The 21,353-nt window shown below is 31.6% G+C and overlaps 3 protein-coding genes across 3 annotated transcripts; 1 reads left to right on the top strand and 2 right to left on the bottom strand.

Moving 5' to 3' along the window:
* The first annotated feature begins 13,026 nt into the window (after positions 1 to 13,026).
* Positions 13,027 to 14,792, top strand: LOC116006470. Its single transcript, XM_031246856.1, has 2 exons — positions 13,027 to 13,174; positions 14,066 to 14,792. The coding sequence occupies exons 1-2, from the start codon at positions 13,108 to 13,110 to the stop codon at positions 14,698 to 14,700; spliced, it is 702 nt and encodes a 233-aa protein (XP_031102716.1). The 5' UTR covers positions 13,027 to 13,107; the 3' UTR covers positions 14,701 to 14,792.
* Positions 14,793 to 15,560: 768 nt separating this feature from the next.
* LOC116006471 lies at positions 15,561 to 16,355 on the bottom strand. Its single transcript, XM_031246857.1, has one exon. The coding sequence runs from the start codon at positions 16,234 to 16,236 to the stop codon at positions 15,718 to 15,720; it is 519 nt and encodes a 172-aa protein (XP_031102717.1). The 5' UTR covers positions 16,237 to 16,355; the 3' UTR covers positions 15,561 to 15,717.
* A 691-nt stretch (positions 16,356 to 17,046) lies between these two features.
* LOC116006469 (ylmG homolog protein 2, chloroplastic) lies at positions 17,047 to 20,633 on the bottom strand. Its single transcript, XM_031246855.1, has 3 exons — positions 20,245 to 20,633; positions 17,893 to 18,098; positions 17,047 to 17,521 (listed from the first exon to the last, which is right to left on the bottom strand). The coding sequence occupies exons 1-3, from the start codon at positions 20,551 to 20,553 to the stop codon at positions 17,251 to 17,253; spliced, it is 786 nt and encodes a 261-aa protein (XP_031102715.1). The 5' UTR covers positions 20,554 to 20,633; the 3' UTR covers positions 17,047 to 17,250.
* Positions 20,634 to 21,353: the final 720 nt, after the last annotated feature.

Genomic DNA, 21,353 nt, shown 5'->3' with positions numbered 1-21,353 from the left:
ATTGAATTATTATTAACTAAGAAGTATTTCTTTATAATTATTATAGTATTAATAATAAACAAAAATAATAGTTAAAAATAATTAATAATAATACAATGATAACAATAAATTATTTTAAAAAAATACTTTAAGAGTTAAGTAAATAGAACAATAAACTTTTGTCCTTATACGTCATTTTATATGTAATTAACTAAAAGTAAATAGTTAATTTACCAAACATATTTCTATAACCAATTAACATATGCAATCAGTTATCAGCTAATCGTCAATTGCCAAATTAAACACCCCATAGTAGCAATGTGAAACAAGAAATAATAAATAAATATTTTCATTACTAACAATATTAACACAAAATTTTAGTACATATGATAATAAAATATTTAATTTATTCATTGTGAATATAATATTAATTCTGGCCACTATATGACACCATGGACCTAATTTTTTTGAAAGCCAAAAAGGAAAGCTATATTAACTATAAAAAATAAAATAAAATAAAATAAAATAAAAAAAGGTAACGGGCGAATGAATACAATCGAGAGGGACCGATTCCCAAACACGAGAATCAGATTGAGAGCTTGCGACCATTAGCTAAGGTATGTATTATCAGGTTCACTGACCTCTTAACAAACAACAAACTCAAAACTCAAAACTAGCCATGATATTGATTGAGGCGTTGGTTGACCATATATTCAGTATATGGGAGGTCTCCCCAGACCTAATTAATTTTATTATTACTTATGTATTTGTAACTGAATTTACTTGCTTTTTCTTTACCCATTGAAATTATAATTTGTCAATTTATTAACTGAATTAAAACGGGTGGCCTAGTTTTATTCCTTGTGCTTATTTAATTATTTATAGCCCAATTACTAGATTCAAAAGGTTAGGGACCTTGTGAATATTATAACATTATTTTTCTTGCATTATCTACTCTCTCTTGTTTTGGTAGACTTAGCTTTGTCCACTAAAAACCATCCATTTCAAAATATTTTTAAAAAAAATACATATGAAAGGATATTATCTATTATTACGTGAACAAACTTTGTTCAAAACAGTGTAAAATCATTTTAATTTCATATTTCATAAACTATTAATATATAAACGTAGCAAATGTATGCCTCATGTTATACATCAATGGTCGCATGCTAGCTAGCGTGAACACGACCTAATTCATGAAGTTGTGCATAGAAGTCGAATATATGTTGTTGATATTTTGTCTCTATATATTATTGAGCTTCTTGTGAAGTTTTGAGCATAATTCCAAATTGTTGACGAATAGAAATGACTATTGTCTTGTCCAAATAAATGTATATATATAATTCTCCACGTAACATCAAAAGTTCAAAATTCAGCAAATATAACTTTATATAAGAGTTAATTCAATTTTTGGTCCTAGATTTATAGGTGACATTTCACTTTTAGTCCTTTTTTATCAGAACATCCACTTTTGGTCCTAGTATTATTGTGATATGACCAGTTTTGGTCCTCCATCAACAAAATCATTGAAATGTCGTTAAATACAATAATATTTAGATCTTTTTTATACAAAGTAGGTAGACCCACTATATTGTTATGTTTATTTTTTAAAAAAAAAATCATAATTGAAGATCGAAATGACCTTGTATTTAACGAAATTTAAACTATTTTATTAATAGAGGATCAAAAATGGTTATGTCACAATAATACTGGAACTAAAAGTGAATATTCTGATAAAAAATGACTAAAAGTGAATTGACACCTATAATTCTAGGATAAAAATGGAATTAACTCTTTATATAATGTATTTTAGATTCATTATCGTCGTTTCGAGAAAGAAAAAGCTATTAATATATATATTTACAATACAAGCTAGTTGGTAGAGATGTTGTTTTGTGAAGTGATGCCTAGAATTTGATAAGAGGATATAAAAGTTCCATTTTCAGTTTTGTCCATTGCTTGTGTACTATAGTCCCCACTGCCCTCCCTTTACAACTGTATTGATAACTGCAACACAAAATCCAATTCAAAACACATTCTATTTCACTTTGGCTGGAAACCATATATATATATAGAGATAATATTTCACCAGAGGTACCTATTATTTTTTGGACACTTTTAGTCCTTCTCATTACTTTTACTATTTTTAGTAAGTGTATTTTTGTCTTTTCATATTTTTCTTTTGTTATTTTTCGGTTTCAAAAAAGAACTTGCTTGTGCGCGGGAGAAAATTAGAAACCAACAAAAATCATCCATCTAGAAAGATCTAATAGCTTTAAAGTAGGGAGAGAGGGAAAAGTGCAGTAGCACTTTTGTGAATAACTTAACATTTAAGTACAAGTAAAAACACTATAGAGTGCACTTAGCAACACTATAGACTGCATTCCGATGTAGAGAAAAATTGTTCACCTTTTACAATTTGTGATTTTTTTTTTGTTTAGTTTAAATTTGGTTCTGAAGTTCACTTTAGAGTTTAGTAGTTATGTTTACCTTTAAAGTGCACCTTGTAGCAATACTTGTGTAAAAGTACACTTAGAGATAACTTTAATTGCACCAAATGTGAAAAGTTAATTGCACTTACAGGGCGTTTGGTTGGGAGGAGGGAATTAGGATGGAAAAGAATTGTAATTCGGTGGAATTGCAATTCAATGAATAAAGTAGAAATTGAAATTACAGTGTTTGGTATGAAGAAATAGGAGTACATGGAATTGAAAGGTAAGAAATGATAAAATGACTAAAATACCCTTATGTTGTGCCGTTGTGGGTATAATAATAATAATTCAAAAATAATAATAATAATAATAATAATAATAATTATTATTATTATTATTATTATTATTATTATTATTTCAATTTTTTTAAAAAAAAAGACAGGGTATGGGAGGGGGGCAAAATTGTCTTTACACCAACAAATTGCCCTTCCTCTCCGCCGAATTGCAATTCATTGGGGGTACCCCATGAATTGCAATTCATCATTTGGAGGGAATTGCAGTTGCAATTCCCTCCAACCAAACACTGTAGTTTGGGAATTCACTGAATTGCAATTCAATGAATTGTAATTCCCTCCAAACTACATCCAACCAAACATGCCATTAGGGTTCACCTTTTAAAATTTATGATTTAGTTTTTTTAACTTGGTTTAGGGGTGCACTTTCTACTCTTTAGGAGTTTTGCATTTATGGATTAACTTTGTGATTATTATATATTAAACTCTATTTGTGATTTACCACTCCAATATGCTTTGGCTATTGTACAAGAGTGTGATTTACCAAGTAGACGTACAACATCGCACAGCAACGACGACTTTTTCTCATTACCCACAAATGTTTTTTTTAAAAAAATCTTTTTTTTTTCATTTGCTTATAAACAGGGAGTTTATTCCATCCTCCTTTAGGAAAAGAATGTACAATTTTCTTTTTTCGTTTTTCTTTTTTGTTGTTGTTAACATTTAACTTGATGGATCTAAGAAATGATACAAATCAAATTAAATGACAAAGACTACCGGAAATATATATGCGTGTAAGTAATGTGTCATAAGACTTTCAACTTGATTAAAATTGCAACTACCATACGTTCCTCCTAGTAGGTGTGTATGGTAGCAACGATAAATGCATAATGCATTCAAGTTGATAGAGAATAGTATGTGATCGTGACAAGATTTATATTATAAAAAAAAAAAAAAAAAAAAAAAAACAGCCAAATGTGTGTGTCGATGAGATAGCAGCATATATAGTAATCAATGGAGAAGTCCAAAAGAGAAAGCTGATAATACGTGAATAAAAACAGTGAGTTGATGGACCACTTGGGACGGGGAGTGTTGATAGTATGGCACACAAAATTAAATAAGCACATACGACGCAACATCTCCCAATTTTCAGCATCCTAAGACCTTAAATACTTGTTCTCTTTTTTAGCATCCTAACACAACACTGTGTGGCAGTGGCACATTATTACGTGGACCTAGGCTCACCTTGCAGAGTGTATCTAGATCTAAAAATACACAATTTATAAATTAAATGTTCACAATTTATATATTGAAGGTTCACAATTTGAATTGTAAGCATTCAATATATAAATTGCGAACATTCAATATATAAATGGTGACATATCTACCTTAACAGGTCCACCTCCACATTGCAAGGTGGACCCAAATCCATAGTATAACTATAGTTGTGCAGTGCAGTAATTAACGATGTCGAAATAACACCAAACGCCAAATGTATGGCCCGCGCCCCAGCCCTCTTTTGGAACAAAACAAAATTTTGAAAATTGTTACTTTAATTTTTCGAGTTCTTCCTAAATTTTGAAAATGGTTATTTATATTGAAAAATGTAATATCAATCAAGAATAAAGTATTTGTTACTAATATTATAATACTTTTAAAGTGCGTTTGAAAACTTGAAAAATAATTTTTAGAAAAAGACTCATTTTTTAAAAAATAATTTCATTTAACTTTATTTTTCTTGAATACCCAAATGTCTAATCCCATTAGATAAGATTATAAGATGATTAAAAAAAAAAAAAAACATTCATTACCCAATTCTAAAGTTACAAACTTATTATCACTCAATCAGTATAGGACAACCAAAAAATATATGGCATCATAAGCAATGAGTTAGGAAGTCTCGCAAAGTTAGCTCTGGTCGTTCAACACACTATAAAAACTTGCTCCAACAGCATTGTGGCGATTCGAGTCCCACAGAAAACCTATGAAGTCATTAAAAAATCTTAACGGATTAGAGAATTAGTCTAGCGTAAGTTGGGATATTTAATGTGGAAAAAAAAAAGTCTAATACCCCTACATTTACTAGTCACAAACTTGCAACATGTCACTCCCTAATGTGACAAGTTGTAATTGATTTGTTTTTCTTTTTTCTTCTTTTTTATTTCATATCTTAATCAATTATAACTTGCAAGTGGCAAGTTTTTGAGTGGTGATCAATGATCCCAATATCAATACTGTGAGCGGAGGCTTCTTAATCAACATTATTTTTTTAGTGTAGAAATTAAAATGGCTTAGGAAGAACTGGAATGCTAAGGGTGCGTTTACTAACTGCAAATTTTCTCTAATTTTCTGGAAATTTTGAAAACTTGAGAACAGAAAACAGAAAACATGTTTACTAGCACAGTTTTCTATTTTGAAAACAGGAAATAATTTTTCAGTTTTCTAGAAAACTGAAACACTATAAAAAACTGTTTTCTAAATAGAAAACAGCATCAACTATTATCTATTAGACTATATGTCATTATAACCACATTCTCACCATTATATACTTACATATTTATTTATTACTATGATTACATTTATTATCATTTTCTTTTACTTATCATTATCTTCTATTTTTTCTATTTACATTATTTATTTAAACATAACTTATTTGATTATGCTTAAAATTATACATCATTCACATTATCTAAATTAAAAATTGAAATCTATACCACGCTTTATATTTTGATTGAACTCAATTGATTATTGGTTTTGGTCCAGATATCATATATCAAAATTTCACACATATATTACTATATTAGAATTCAAAATAAAAATTATATATTACATACATGTTATTCAAATGAATATATCCAAACATATTTTAAATATTAGCTCAAAAAATATTAATATTATCTAAACTAAATTTTTTGTGAACTTAATAGGTTATTGGTTCAAATATATTTTTATTTATGTTATATACATATATAAATTTGGTCCGGATATCAAATGTAATTTTTTTTTTTACATATATTGGACTTCAAAGTAAAATATATATTTATTCTATTTAAACCAAATATATCTTAAAATATTTTAAATATAAGGTCTAAAAATAACTCGAAATTAAACTTATTGTTAATTTTATAACGTTAATTTGAAAAAATAAGTGTTAGTAAACAAGTTTTCTAAACAGAAAACAGAAAATGAAAATCAGAGAATGAAAACTGAAAAATTGAAAAACAGAAAACAGAAAATAGTTTTCTGTTAGTAAACAGACCCTAAATGTTTCAACGTTCTTCGGGAATCAATCACGTTGCTAATTGGCTCGCGAGGAACTGTTGTTATGACTAGGACTTGTCTTTGTTGTTTTCTTGCCAAACTAGCAAACTTGTGATGTGCGTTTAGAGAAATGTGATCGGGGTGCCTACTGCCCGAGCGAACTAAGTTCAGTTGTTTTTTTGTTGGGGCTTTGTCTTCCCTTTCCCCCAAAAAAGTTTTTGGGTGGGTGGTAGGTATAGGGGTGCTAAAGAGACAAATTTAACTGTAGACCATGGTCCAAATGGTGTTGTTTCTTTTAATGAAAAGAAACAGAACCCGTTCCGTGTAATTAGTTTTGTTTGTATAACATGTCCAGTTTCATTTTATATACATTGTAGTTTCATTTCAGCACAACTAAAGTTTCATTTTGTTTCAATTACAGTTTCATTTGACATTATACATACAATAGTCTTATTACAATGGGACCTGTTATTGAATTTCATTTCATACACATTGTAGCCAATGTTGCAAAAATCCCGCCTAAGTGCTAGGAGCCAGTCGACCGCCTAGCGTATCACCTTAAATGGTGGTCTAGGCGACTAGGCGGCTAGGCAACTGCCTATGCCGCTTAGGCGCTAACCGCCTAGGCCTCCTAGGTGCCGACTAGACCTCCTAGGCACCGACTAGGTCGCCTAGTCGGGCAATTAACAATTGTTCTTCTTTTTTTAATAGGTTATTTCACTCAAAACAACATCGTTTTGAGCAAAATATTCATAAATTGTACAAACTCTAGATATATTTTAGGTTAATATTTAATATTTAAAGTATTATATAATTTATAATTATTAGTCTTTAAAAAATTGAAAATACTTAAACAAAATTTTAAAAAAAATAAAAAAATAAAATAAAATAAATACACTGGCACCTATGCGCTAATTAATCCCCACCTAGGCGTGCTAGGCGCTAGGCGCTCCCCGAGCGCCTAGCGATTTTTTCAACCATGATTGTAGCCTTATTACGACACCACTAAATTATAATTCTAATTCAACTTATATAGTTTCATTGGACAATATGCACTCAAATATGTGAAACTGTTATTCAGTTAAATTTTACATACATTGTACTTTCATTACAACACAACTAAAGTATTACTCCGTATTTTGATATAACTACAATTTCATTTGACAATATGCACTCAATATGTGAGAAATGTTATTCAGATTCTTTTTATACATATTGTAGTTTCATTCCAGCAAAATTAAAGTAACATTTCAATTCAATTACAGTTTTATTTGACAATATACACTTAATATGTGAGACATATTATTAAGTTTCATTTTATACATACTACAGTTTCTTTTCAAACAACTAAAGTATTATTTCAATTCAATTACAGTTTCATTTGATAATATAAATACAATATACGAAACAACTTATTCAGTTTCGTTTTACATATAATGTAATTTCATTTTGTTCTGAACATATTAAAAATACGAGATTTGTTAAAATTTAACGGCCGTTATTTTTAGACCATGGTCGATATAACCGGTGCTAAAGATTGTCCTATAAAAAAAAGTAGTGAGTTAGGAAATGGGTTGCATTTTGTAGGGATTGTGAAACGAGCGAAGTTCAAGATGCTAAGCGGGCTTTACTTTTGTGTGTGTATGTATATATATATACTAGTTTTTCTTATGGGTGATGCGAAAAAATTAGGTGTCCAATATTAATATTTTATATTAAAATTTTAAATTTATTTAAATTTTAACCTAGTAAATAATAATAATAATAATAATAATAATGTAATTTTATAAATTGGATATTTATATTTTAAAAAATAACCAACATATAACTCTAATATTTAATGTGTATTATTATTATTATTAAAGAAGATAAGAAAATATATTATGGATGCATGTGCATGGTAACAATAGTGGAAAAGATAACGGAAGTTATAACAGTAGGGGTATATTTGTCCAAAATATTATGTAGTACAACTTTTATAGCATAATATACAAAAAGGAAAAAATAAAACTTAACAGAAAAAACGAACATAAATGAAGGGTATAACCTTCATTCACATTTATGGTCGAGATGTAATCTCATGATCGATCTCGTCTAAATAGGATGATCTCACTGGATCCGTATATATATATATATATATATATATATATATATATATATATATATATATATATATATATATATATATATATAGGATTTGGATCCAGTGAGATCATCCTATTTAGTCGAGATCATGAGATTACATCTCAACCATAAATGTGAATATATATATATATATATTTATATATATAAAGTACATTATTTTAACTCATAAAATGCACTATCTTATCACAAAAATTTTATTATTCTAAAAGCATAAAGTGCATTATACATTATTTTAATTCTAACTCATAAAATACATTATTCTAACACATAAAGTACATTATTCTAACTCATAAAATACATTATTCTAACACATAAAGTACATTATTCTAACTCATAAAATACATTATTTCCAAAAAATTCATTATTCTAACACATATAAAAGTACATTATTCTAACACATAGAGTACATTATTCTAACTCATAAAATACATTATCTTATTCTATAATGTTCATTATTCTAATATGGGTGTGGAGCAGAGAAAAAAAAAATTTTAACATCAAAATGACGTCGTTTTGGACCGTGATCAACACAATAATATATATATATATATATATATATATATATATATATATATATATATATATATATATATATATATATATATAGAGAGAGAGAGAGAGAGAGAGAGAGGTCCTTAATCAGGTGAGAACCATGTCCCAAGTGAGAACGTAAGGACAAATCCAAACCATTGATCTAGTAGATCTAACGATTGAAATAAACAAAATTTTGTAATATTTATGAAAATAACCCCGCTCATTTTAAAAGTTTATAATATTTATGAAAATGACCCCGCTCATTTTTTACTTGATTTCTCATCCATCAGATCTTGCAGATCAATGGTTTATATATATATATACTAGTTTTATACGCGCATTGCGCGAATGGGTTAATGCCCAATGTTTATATTTAAATAAATATTTGAAAGTATATCAATACAAGATTATATAGGAGAAGTTTATACATGGGTAATTGAATGTCGAATTTTTTTATTTAAATATCTAACTCAAAGTATATGAATCTAAGATAATATAGAAAATTCATTATAATTATTACTAAAATAAATGTTTGCAACCTTGTAAAATCGATAGTCTAAATATATGGTCTAAAAATGATAGTCTAAATAAATAGTACTTTTAATTTGAATTTTTCTAAGTGTTCTTAATTCTCTTTTGAGTAACATTGTCATTGTCTTCATCTTTACTATTTGTTCTCTTCATTTTTGTTAGTAGTGTGTTATTTGCAATTCGGTTATTGTTGGTAGCATAGATGACAACGTCATGCAATGAGATTATAATATAGGAGTTATGGACTTTCCTTTAGGTGTTCTTCTTGGGGTTCATTTGGTTTAACCATTATTGTTAAATGAGTGATTGTGGATAAAAAAATCTCTAGTTTAAGAAAAAAGATTAAATAAATTAATAAAAATTTGAAAATTTAAAAAATTATGTATTCCAAAGATATTAAAAGGTAGTTTCTCGCTTCAATTTGCTGGGTAATAGGTTATTTGAGGACTTTCATTGTTAACAAATCTCCCAAGTAGTTAATATGATTGGTTTCAAACTATTCTTTTTTATTTTATTCATGGTATTAAAGAAATACATATGTATCATTTTTTTGTGTAACTACTAATTTATTTAATTCAATAAGAGTAAAATAGAGTGATTCTGCTTCAATTTGTTGGGTTATTATTTGTGTACTCTCTTTGTCAACCAATCCTCAAGTAGTTAATATATTAGCTTCAAATTATTTTAAAATTTTTTGTCATAGTATTAATAAAATACTTGGTAAATAAATATATAACATTATTTTGTACTATAACTTTGATATTTAATTACAATATATTGTAAAAATAAGATAATGGACAATGTAATGAATATCAATTGATAAATTTGAATGTAAAGAATCTTTGCATGAGAGAAAATAAAGACAATATAACTAATGAAATTATTTCTCTTATTTAATTTAAGAAATACATATGTATCATTTTTTGTTGTAGCTACTAATTTATTTAATTTAATAAGAGTAAAATAGAGTGAGAAACTTAATTATGTCAAATTTGATTGAGATGAGGTTCGAACCTAAGACCTTTCTTATAGAAATTAATGGGTAAGTTAAAAGTTAACGGAATATTAACGGAGAAGAGAATATTTAACGGAAAACTTAACAGATAATCATAAAAGTAAGGTTAAATTAGGTAATCTCTATTAATAATATTAATCTGAATATTCTTAACCATCTATTTGATTAAATAATTCATCTGAACCATCCATTTGATTAAATAATTTGACCGTCATTTTTTATACCCATTTTAGGCCTAACTCTCTTTGGCTCTTATTAGTATAGTAGATATATATATATATATATATAGGTCCTTAATCAGTTGAGAACCATGTCCCAAGTGAGAACGTAAGGACAAATCCAAACCATTGATCTAGTAGATCTAACGGTTGAAATAAACAAAATTTTGTAATATTTATGAAAATGACCCCGCTCATTTTAAAAGTTTATAATATTTATGAAAATGACCTCGCTCATTTTTTACTTGATTTCTCATCCATCAGATCTTGCAGATCAATGGTTTTGATTTGTCATCACATCCACACCTAAAGAATTGTTCTCACCAGAATAAAAATCTATATATATATATACACACACACACACAGCATCCTGTAAGGCTCTGTTTGGCAGAGCTTATTTAGGAGCTTATAGCTTATTTTAAGCTACTAATAAGCTATAAGCTCTGTTTGGTAATATTCTCAAAATAAGCTAGTAGCTTAAAATAAGAGCTTATTTTGAAACGCTACTTGGGGTAGCTTTTCAAAATAAGCTAGTAGCTTTTTAACTTTTTTCCATCTTTATCCTTATTATTTTAAATAAATGACATCCTTTACCCCTCTCAATTAAAACCCTTTTGACATTTTCTTTTTCATTATGTTTGGTTGTAATTTCAGTTTGATATTTATGTTTGAACATTAATTTTTGTATGAACTAATCTTATGAATTATAAATATTTTTTTTACTTTATATATTTTCAAATATATGTTCTTACTTTATATTTTATTTAAATATATTGATTTCATTATTTTATATTTTAATATATAAACAAACCTATTTAAATTTAAAATTATTTAAATTGTATGAAGATGTCCTTTTTAGTCTTTTTACATTTATCAACTTATCAAAAAGCTAATTTTACCAAACACTTGCATAACACCTCTTCAGATTTCAGCTTCGAGCTTATAGCTTTTCAGTTTTCAGCTACTTTTCAGCTTTCAGCTACCTTTTCAGTTAGGTTTGCCAAACATAGCCTAAGTCTTATTAAGTGATTGGATATTGCCCACACTCATTTTGGGCTTTCACCATTTGGTTTAAGTCTTATCCCATCTCATCTATCGTTACTATTTATAAATTCAATCCACCTTAAAAAGACATTTTAAAATCATTACAATTCTAAGTGTGGAGAGAGGTTGCATCATAAGTGTGAAAAAATTGACATATTTATTGAGAAACTAATGTGTATTGATTGTGCCAAATGCATTGTGGTCAAGCGACATAGTTGTGGCACTCTTAAGTGAGAAGTCACAGAAAAGAGAGTTTTACTCCCTTGGAGTACATATATCATTTTCCTTAATTAGCTAGGTTTGATGATCTTCCCCAGTTCGCCACTCATCGCATGGCATTGCTGCTTTGCTCCTTGCCAATATGTTTGTTGTGACATTCACGTTTTATATAATTTTATTATTTATCTTTAGTCATTTTTATTCCCTTAAATACACACCCCAAAAAATGTTATTTTTTTTATGTTTGGATTATAATTTGGTTGCCAATGACCTTGTGATTTAGTAGTACGAAGTGGTTCTCTATACGGGAGGTCATGGATATATATATATATATATATATATATATATATATATATATAACTAAATCATTCCTAATAGTACAAATATATAATTAAAATATTTCCACTTGTCAAAAGAAGATTAATTAAAAAAAATCTTAACCCTTTTTGAAATGCAAAAAAAAATTTTAAAAATTTAAAAAAAAAAAAAAAAACTGATTTTCAAGGTTCCTTGTTTGTAATCTTTGATCTCAACTTTAAATACTATGTAGATAGTCTAGCTAATTAATTGACAAAAGTTCATATTATATTTCATAATGTAATTTTTCGAATATACTCTAACATATTCATAATATATGTTCAATAATTATGTCAACTCTGATTGGGATGGGTTCGAACTTAAGACTTTTCTAATGGTAATCAATGATTAAGTTAAGAATAATAAATAGTTAACGGAATATTTTATTACTAAAGTTTACACTAAAACGGTATGCGGGGATATTTAGAAGATGTAAGTTATATATAGAGGGTAAAAAAATTTTTGAGTTCTACTTACTCTATTACAATGTAGTATCTGTTCATAGCTACTTTCTCAACATATACTGAAGCACAAAGAGTCAACAGATGCCTCCACTGAAGCTCGAACCACTCCATTGGGTGCCGCTTGACCACAAGGTCTTTGGCTAAAAAGATACTTAAATCAAAATAATTTGAACCATTACCATTCATTTCATCAAATAATTGGAAAAACATTTTTTATTTCCCGTTATAGGTCTAACTTTATTAGCTAGATAGATAGATATATTTCAGCAATACATTTATAAGGTCTTTTTTTCCAAAAAAAATGGAAAGTAAAAATATTTTAATGATTTCATATATATATATATATATATATATACTTCTTTTTTTACCAATTAAAGTCACTAAAATACTCTACTTTTTCCATTTTTGAGTAAAACAAAAATAAATAAAGACATTATAGGAGTTCTTGCAGTTAGCATTTGACATGGTACCAATCAATATTCTGTTTATGTTGGGAAGTTGCTATCACCGACTCAATGGAGATCAATCAGTTGGTGGCATTTGAGCTACCAACTGCCTCTCTCTTCTTCTCTTCCTTTTTATCACATTTCTCTCTCTCTCCCTAAAACCACAACAATGGCCATTATGGAATGGTTTCTTCCTCTCTGTATTTTGTTCATCTCAGCTTCTGCTAACATTCATAGTCAGCTCCTTTTCCCTTTTCTCATTTCCATTCGAACATACAAATTTTGTTTTCTTTTCTTTACAGTGTATATATATGCTTTGCTGCATGTTTCATTGCAATCTTGTGACAGATTTTTGTATGTTGATCTTGCTAAAATATCCGTCTTTTGAAGTTTGAGAGAGGAAGAGTTGCATTTTATGGAACTTGGTCATGTGAATTACTGTTTCTTTATGTTAGATTTTAGTATAGGTTGATGAAATTAAAGATGTTTATGTGTTTTTTTTGTGTATGCGTGCGTTTTGGTGATAAGGGAAATCTGTAGCCACCAATTGCTGGACTTGGTTCCCTCCGCCCAACAATCCCTCATCCCAGCACCTGTCAATCTTAACTGCACAATTTTTTTGAGTCTGCTCGTCTTAACTGCACAATTTTTTTAAGGATCAAATATTAACCACTACGCCAAAAGTTACAGCTTATAGCGAAGGTGCAACTTTATTTACTTATACTGCCATATTTCGAGAGGGCATGGTGCTAGACTTGGTCCTTCACCAGTCTCCGCCCATCAATTGCTAAACTTGGCCCGTTACCAACCTCCGTCCAACGAAGGACTACAAGGAGATAAGCCAATTTAGGTTGTCATAGCTAACTGGTTCAAACCAAGTGGCAAATAAGCTGCTACCACTGAGAGTCGAACTTAGAACATTGTGATTACTTAGCCAATAGTCTGACCAGCATGGTTGGGGTTGCCCCTGTTCATGTTATTTATTTGGTTTAATGTATGAAATACTGTGTGTTTTCCTTTCCTCTTTCACTTCAGATCTGCTCATAAGTATATACTTTATTTCTGCACATTGGATTTTATCATTTGAATCTAATCCAAATACTGTTGTTTTCTTGATGGAACCACAGTTAAAGTTACTACAGACAACCCTGCAGACCAGCTAGTAGCTGCACTGAACACTAACAGAACTGCAAAGAAGTTATCATCTCTGTACAGCAATCCTGGTCTGGCATGCATAGCTCTGCAATACATAAAAGCGTACGAAGGCGACTGTGGCGAAGTCGGGGGATCAGATGCGAAGAAGCCTCGCGATTCGGCCTTCGCTGAAACTTTTGCACCAAACTGTGGGGTTGATGCCAAGAGCCTTGCTGAGATAACAGGCAGATTCTTGGCATGCCAATCTAAGTATATTAAACCATCCAAGGCATTCTCGGAGGTTCTGATTAGGGGCCAGAAGAGCTTGGACATTCTGTACAGCAAGAACCACAGTGAGGTTGGTGCAGCTGTGAGTGGCTCTGATGCTGGTGGCCCTTATTTCTGGTGTGTGCTGTTTAGTAATGGTAAGTCTAATAGCAGCTTTGCCTTGCGGGGAGGCGTGGCTAAGGTGATGAAGCCCGGGTGTTTCAGTGGCGCTAACGATGAATGCAGTGGCGGGAATGCCTTGTCTCGGAGGCTGCAGCATTTGTGGTCACTTGCAGCTGTGGTTGCTGTTGTTTTTGCTTGTGGCTCTATTCAATTCAATGGGCTGTCTTTGTTGTTTTGAGAAGTGTGTTTATTTGGTGTTGCATTCATATATGTGGAGTGTGTAAAGCATAGGTACAAATACCCATATAATATTTACAGATTTTGTGTTCACTTTGTGTTGTTAGTGTCCAAAAATTGTTGTTTTTGACCCCTCAAATTGGACAATGAACTCTCTTAAACGTTTTAGTGGCCAATGAGAACCAACTTGCCAACTCGAGAGTTGGCGGCACCACATTTTCAAGCGGCAAGAGAGACAGGGTCCTGAACTTGGCCCTTCAGTGGCCTCCACCCAACAATTCTAGCTTTAATACAAGTTGTTAGGATCAAGCGTTTATCACTACGCCATAAGCTATAACTCAAAGCGAAGACACAATTTTATTTCCTTATATACCGCCACATTTTCGAGAGGCATGATGCTAGACTTAACCCTTCACTGGCTGCCGCCCAACAATCCTCCTAGTTACCAATTGTTGAGAGGCCGCTGCCCAATAATCCTCCTACCTACCAATTGTTGAGAGGCAAGGTGCTCGGCTTAACCCTTCACTAACCGCTGCCCAATAATCCCTCTACCTACCAATTATTGAGAGGCAGGGTGCTCGACTTAACCCTTCACTGGTCGCCGCCCAACAATCCCCTTAACTACCAATTGTAGACTTGACACAACCCAACACACACCTTAATTGCGAAGTAATTATGTCCTGCGAGCCGTCCAACTATCAAGGGCGGGCTATAAGTAGATCGTTAACATTAGGGGAGAGAGATCTTTTTTCACTAAACTTACTATATATAACAAATTTCATTATGAGAAATATAAACATTGTTTGTTTTCATCATTTAATCCTCCTACCTACCAATTAGTTGGACTCACTGATAGAAAAATGAAATAGAGAAAGTGTGATATAACACAGAGGAAATATGGCCATGAATTGCAGTTGTAAACCCTTTCTTGATTACTAATTTATCACCATGAACTAGCTAGATATATATATCTTCTTTAAAGTCTAAACCATGGAAGAGATGAGAGGGAGGCTAAACTTTAAACTTTAAACTTCAAAACCAAAGCAAGAACAAGTAGGAGAATGAGAATCCCAGTTGATGAACCACCCACCCTGTGAATCCAGTATGGATCAAACCTGGTAAAGCTTCTATCAAAGTACCCAGACATGGCTATGGCAATGATGAGAGCCAACAACAGAAACGGTTGCACAACAGAAAACACGTTCGCAGACTGCTCCTCGTACACCGCCTCCTCCCTGTCGATGTACAGCGGGGAGATTACTGAAACGACAGTCACGCCTATCGCCACCACCCTCCTATAGGACGAGAATCTGTTCAGCCCACGAGCTATCCCGACGACCATGACCGTGATCAAGATCAGCAGAGGCAAGTAGGAAGAGACGACGCTGACAGTTTCTTCATCGGGGTCGGGCTCTGTGCTCCTCCTTCTGTCGATGTATAGAGGCGACATTACTGCGAGAAGCCCGAGGCCTATGGCTAAAAGGCGTTGATCATTCGACGAGCTGATGTGCATCCTGCTCACAGATCCCTGTTCCATTTCACAAAGATTATCCTAGGAGAAACACCAAACTCTTTCCTTTAGGACTCACCTAGATTCCTGCTAAACATCTTATGAACTCCTTAGTCCTTACTATGGTCTCAAAAACCGCCTTTTTAAAACTATTTAGAGTTGACTATATTTATATAGATTCTATTTCTCACAGACCTCCTATTGTTCAATTGGGATGTCAAAAGTTCAATCTACACCCTTCAGATGTAACCAAAAAGCAGCAAATTCAGTGATTTATTCCTGATAGATAAGGGTAATTATTCTTTTGCATCTCTGCAGCAAACTCTCCAGAAAATATGCTTTGAAATGAAAAGATACCCTTTGATAAAGAAGCAACATCAAAAAGTTTTATATTCTTCTTCCAGAAGATAAGAAATTGGCAGCTTAAGCATCAACTTATCAACATATATGGATGCAAATCAGTGGTGGTGTATCTGGAATCTGATTCTGGCAGCATCAGCAGCCTAAAGCCCCATGTAATCAACTAGAAGCAAGTTTAGCCATATATTCTATTGAGGAGAAGAAAATATTACTATTATAAGCTCTGGGCACCACCAAAGTAGACCAAACAGACTCTGATACCATGTTATAATCTAATATTGGGTCAAGGTCACTCAACTGGACTACAATGCACATGGACCAAACCACACTAAATACAATCAATTAGCTAGTCTAACTCATGGCCTTATAAGCCCATATATTCTTTCTTATATTTTCAATGTAAGACTCTTAACAATTACGATGTTAGAATGTTGAACCGAGCGTCTTATATTCCAAAAATATCACAACACCACCATAGGCTCAGAAAGTGACCTTTTTTTTATTGAAATAACAAATAAATCTAATTCAAGCATACAATTGTGAATTTACGCCTTGTTTAGTATCAAAACTGAGAACAGTTTCGAGATGTTTACCACGCATTACTGAACGAGGACATCATCGTATGACACATTCAATCCTAAGACGGTATGAATTACATACAAAGAAACAGGAGATGGTAACTTATTTGTCACCACCAGCAGTCTTCGGCCTGTTTCCAGCACTACGTCGTCTCATCCATTTCCTCTGTGACGTGGTAAGATGAGGCTCCACTGTATGAGGCGGATCATCCCGAGACACGCCTGTAGGTGGTGGGAGCTCAGCGGGAAGTGCAGCAGCTGTGCTCGTAAAGGCATTTAACACGAGAAACGCCAGTATGGGTGAAAGATCCAGAGTCCCTCCAAGTGGTGGGATAATGCCACGGAATATATTCAAATACGGATCACACAAGGTGCTGAAAGAAACACCAACCTCGTTACAAATGTCTAATGGTATCAATATTTTAAAGTTTCCAACATATTTGACATCTATCAGCTGAGCCAATGCTTGGCTGAGATGTTTGTAAGTAATTCTTAAGTCGGTCTAGCCATTAGGAATTGGGGCATTTGGAAATTGATTATTGCAAATATTCAAGACAAAACGCCATTTTTTATAAGTAATTTGCATGGTTTTAAACAGCAGCTGTAACAGAAAACTATGCATTAATTCATTTATAGATACTACAACTACAAGGGAGTAGAGGCCTTTAAAGACAGAAAAATATTGAAATGCTTTGGAAAGAAATTGACATTTTAGTTTGAACAAAAACTGAAATTTTAGATTTACCTGAGGGGACTGACAATGGCGGGGGGAGCATTAGGAAACCAGGTTAAAACAAGCCTGACAACGAGTAATGAGTTATAGATGTTCAAGAAATTCAAAATTCCATTAGTGACCACAATTCCCGCCACTGAATCACCCGGTATAATGGCTGCAAAATTGTGACTGGATAGAGTATTGAAATTCTGGCGAGCTCTGCGTTCAATCTGGAACTGAAGTTCAAATATGGTAAGTGTATGTGGATAGTAATCAAAATGATGGGAAATGTGCACAAGTTATCCCTATAAATGTAGAAACTGGAAGAGGAAAAGAGGTAAGAACACATATTGACGTCTTTCAAAGCAAGATTTACTTCGACAACCTAACTACCTAATTGTACATGAGAGGAGACCTATCCACTCTATGGTCTTAGGAATCTATGTAATATACTCAAATCAACTCAGCAAAGCCTTATCCATAATCTAGGTGTGTCAGTTGCATTTAATAAACAACAAAAACTGCTTTAAGAGCTTGGACTAGCACCTCCTTAGTAACTACGGAGTACGGAGTATCATTTAAGTAAAGATTTGGTCTACCACTTGTCATTACTTTGTACAGCTGGCTCACATAGGATGATAGGAATGCACTTTACATGTTCAAACCATCTTAATTCATTTTCTCCAAGTGAGTTGCTAATACTGAGCAGCTAAAACTGGCATTCCAACTCTCAAACTTATAAGTTGCATGGAATCCTTGGCCAAGGTAGTGATTGGTTTTCACTTTTAACAAAATATTTGGTTTATATAAATCATCTTTCAAAGCATTTGTTCTCTATGGCACCTTGTTTAATTATTAAACACCATACCTAGCTCAATGCTATAGCAAATCAAACCTTTAACAAATCAAAAGCAAGAAAGGTCAAAATTATATATATATATATATATATATATATATATAGGAGCAGGATCAATTGAGAACCAGTCTTCCCGAGTTCCCGTGCGAACTGCACAACCAAGTATCAGTGGTTGCACAACCAGGCATTACAAGTTGCACAATCGTAATTTCAAATTAATTACAAAAATGCCACTGCATTTTTTTGGAAAATACTTTACAGTGTGTTTTGATAGTAGTTTTTCAGGAGCATAATCGGTCATTACAAGTTGCACAATCAGGTATTAGCAGTTGCACAGTCAGGCATTACGAGTTGCACAAAGTAGTAGATACTTTACAGTGTATTTTGATAGTAGTTTTTCAGGTGCAGAATCAGGTATCAAAAGTTGCATAATCAGGCATTACAAGTTGCACAAAGTAGTTCGCACATTTGCACGGGAAGACTAGTTCTTATTTGATCTTGATTTTATATATACAGTGTAATAGAAAATGAATCTAGACAACACATAATGCTAGTACTAGTGGTACAAGTACATAAATCATGACACATTTCTAACCTGAGATTAAATTGACATGGAGATACAATTAAGAAAACATCCAGATCAGCGTGTATTGAATAAAGGTTTGGGAAAATGAATCTAACCAAGTGTTGGCAAACTAATTAGCAATCCGTCTTAAATGTGCTTGTAACCTTGTTAATCACATTTTTGACGTTGACTTTCACTTTGTCACATCTCCCTTCTCAACCTTGCAAAAACACTTGCATTATACTCCTTTTATCCATCTTTTACCACATATTTTGTATAAGGGTGATGTCAAATGGAATCACGATTTGAGGGATACCATTCAACAATACCATGTAACATGCTTGGCCAAAATTTTGTCATAAACTGGATCAATAGATCACGGTGAACCTAAATCTAGCCCAATACACTTCCCACTTAGGTTGAGGCAAATATAGATTAAATCTACAGTTAGACCAAGTCTAATCTAGTCAAGTTTACATATCAGAAACTTTTGTATCCCAGAATAAAGATTTCAAATTACTAATAACACAAGGAGTTGATCAGGAGGAGATCAACAATGGTGTTATGTTTTGTTTAAAATGCTTCTTCAGTTCTGGACCTCATAAATAGGACTATCTAATCTAGTACAATTAGATTTGCAAATATTAGATACTGTGTACATAAACAAACATTAGTATTTACAAATAAACAACAACTTGGCATAGAAATAGATTTAAGCAAGAATCAATCATATAATTGGAAAATGCCGAAACCCTTCCTGCTCCTTAGCATAAACAATAACTAATTAATTTGATTATTATATAAATAGGGTTATTTTCACATTGGTCCAATTCCAAAGTTAGAAACTTTCACAAAGATACTGTGTACTAAGAACCCAATACTAGAAACAATGGAAGAATAGTAACAACTGCAATAACTAAAGAAACCCATTATCCATTAGCCTAAAATTAGAAAGCCTTACCTGGCGGATATCTTGGAGATGAGAAGATAAAGAAAGCAGCTTTTTGAAAAATGGATTCTGGGAAAGTAGAGAATGCAGGGACTTGAGGCAGTTGTCGGCGGCGGAGACGACGGAGCTGTGGAACCGGCGAACAGCGCGCGATGAATCCTCCGCCATTCTTAGCAACTGGAGGTTTGGCTTAGAGTGGTGTCTGAAGAATGAAGGGTGAAACAATGGCGGCGAATAGAATGGTAGAGAGATGAGGCAATTTGAGTGCACTGGTTTTTGCCTTTCTTGCAGTGGCTCATCTGAGGAACAGTGGGAATTCATTGATGGGCTGATGGGTTCTCTGAGTGCAGTGGAGTGTGGAGAGTGGAGAAGAAGATAAGGGAAAGGCTTTGTTGGGATGAGGGGATTGGGTATGTAATATGTTTGGACTTATGAAAAATAAGAATTGCAATCACCTAAAAAATAAAAAATAAAAAATAAAAACTAAAAAATATTACCACATTTACAACATTCAATATATATAAATTGTGAATATTCTGTAGGTAAATTGTGTATTTTATAAATTATGAATATTCTGTATGTAAATTGTGTATTTTAAACTCAAATTCACCTTTCACAAAATAATTTGTCGAGTCGTAATCATTTAATTAATTTTGTCTAATTACATTCTTGATTTCTATTTACTTGCTACAATTAGTTATTCGTTTAAATTCCTATCAAGAATTAATAAAAAAAAAAAATACCGAAGTAATTTGTAATTTTATCATTCATTCAGAAAAATTTTGAGAGAATGAGAAAAATTACATTTCTAGACAAAATTACATTTAATGATTAAATTACATGTTAATCATCCTTGTTAAAAGTTTAATTAATAACAAAAGTTTAAATTGAGGATTAATTATGGTAAATAAATAAAAATCATTGATGTCATGTGAAAAAATTAAAAGAGTATGACTAAATATGACAATGTCGTCATAATAGTACTCAAAAAAATTTAAAATTTGCTATACTACAAAAGTAGCACAAAAACAAAAAATAAAACATAAAAGATATAAAATACTAGGAAAATGTGTAAATAAAAATAAAGTATGTATTTTTATCTTTTAAATCATGTATAAATA

Source organism: Ipomoea triloba, chromosome 15 (genome assembly GCF_003576645.1).
Source record: "Ipomoea triloba cultivar NCNSP0323 chromosome 15, ASM357664v1".
Taxonomy (NCBI): Eukaryota; Viridiplantae; Streptophyta; class Magnoliopsida; order Solanales; family Convolvulaceae; genus Ipomoea; species Ipomoea triloba.
Note: the sequence above shows the minus strand (reverse complement) of the source record. Positions and strands in the feature narration are given on the sequence as shown.

Coding starts and splice junctions, on each gene's coding strand:
- LOC116006470 (XM_031246856.1), top strand. CDS start 13,108: ATGGCCATTATGGAATGGTTTCTTCCTCTCTGTATTTTGTTCATCTCA. Junction 13,175..14,065: donor AGCTTCTGCTAACATTCATA/GTCAGCTCCTTT, acceptor ATGGAACCACAG/TTAAAGTTACTACAGACAAC.
- LOC116006471 (XM_031246857.1), bottom strand. CDS start 16,236: ATGGAACAGGGATCTGTGAGCAGGATGCACATCAGCTCGTCGAATGAT.
- LOC116006469 (XM_031246855.1), bottom strand. CDS start 20,553: ATGAATTCCCACTGTTCCTCAGATGAGCCACTGCAAGAAAGGCAAAAA. Junction 18,099..20,244: donor ATCTCCAAGATATCCGCCAG/GTAAGGCTTTCT, acceptor TTTGAACTTCAG/TTCCAGATTGAACGCAGAGC. Junction 17,522..17,892: donor GCCATTGTCAGTCCCCTCAG/GTAAATCTAAAA, acceptor TGTTTCTTTCAG/CACCTTGTGTGATCCGTATT.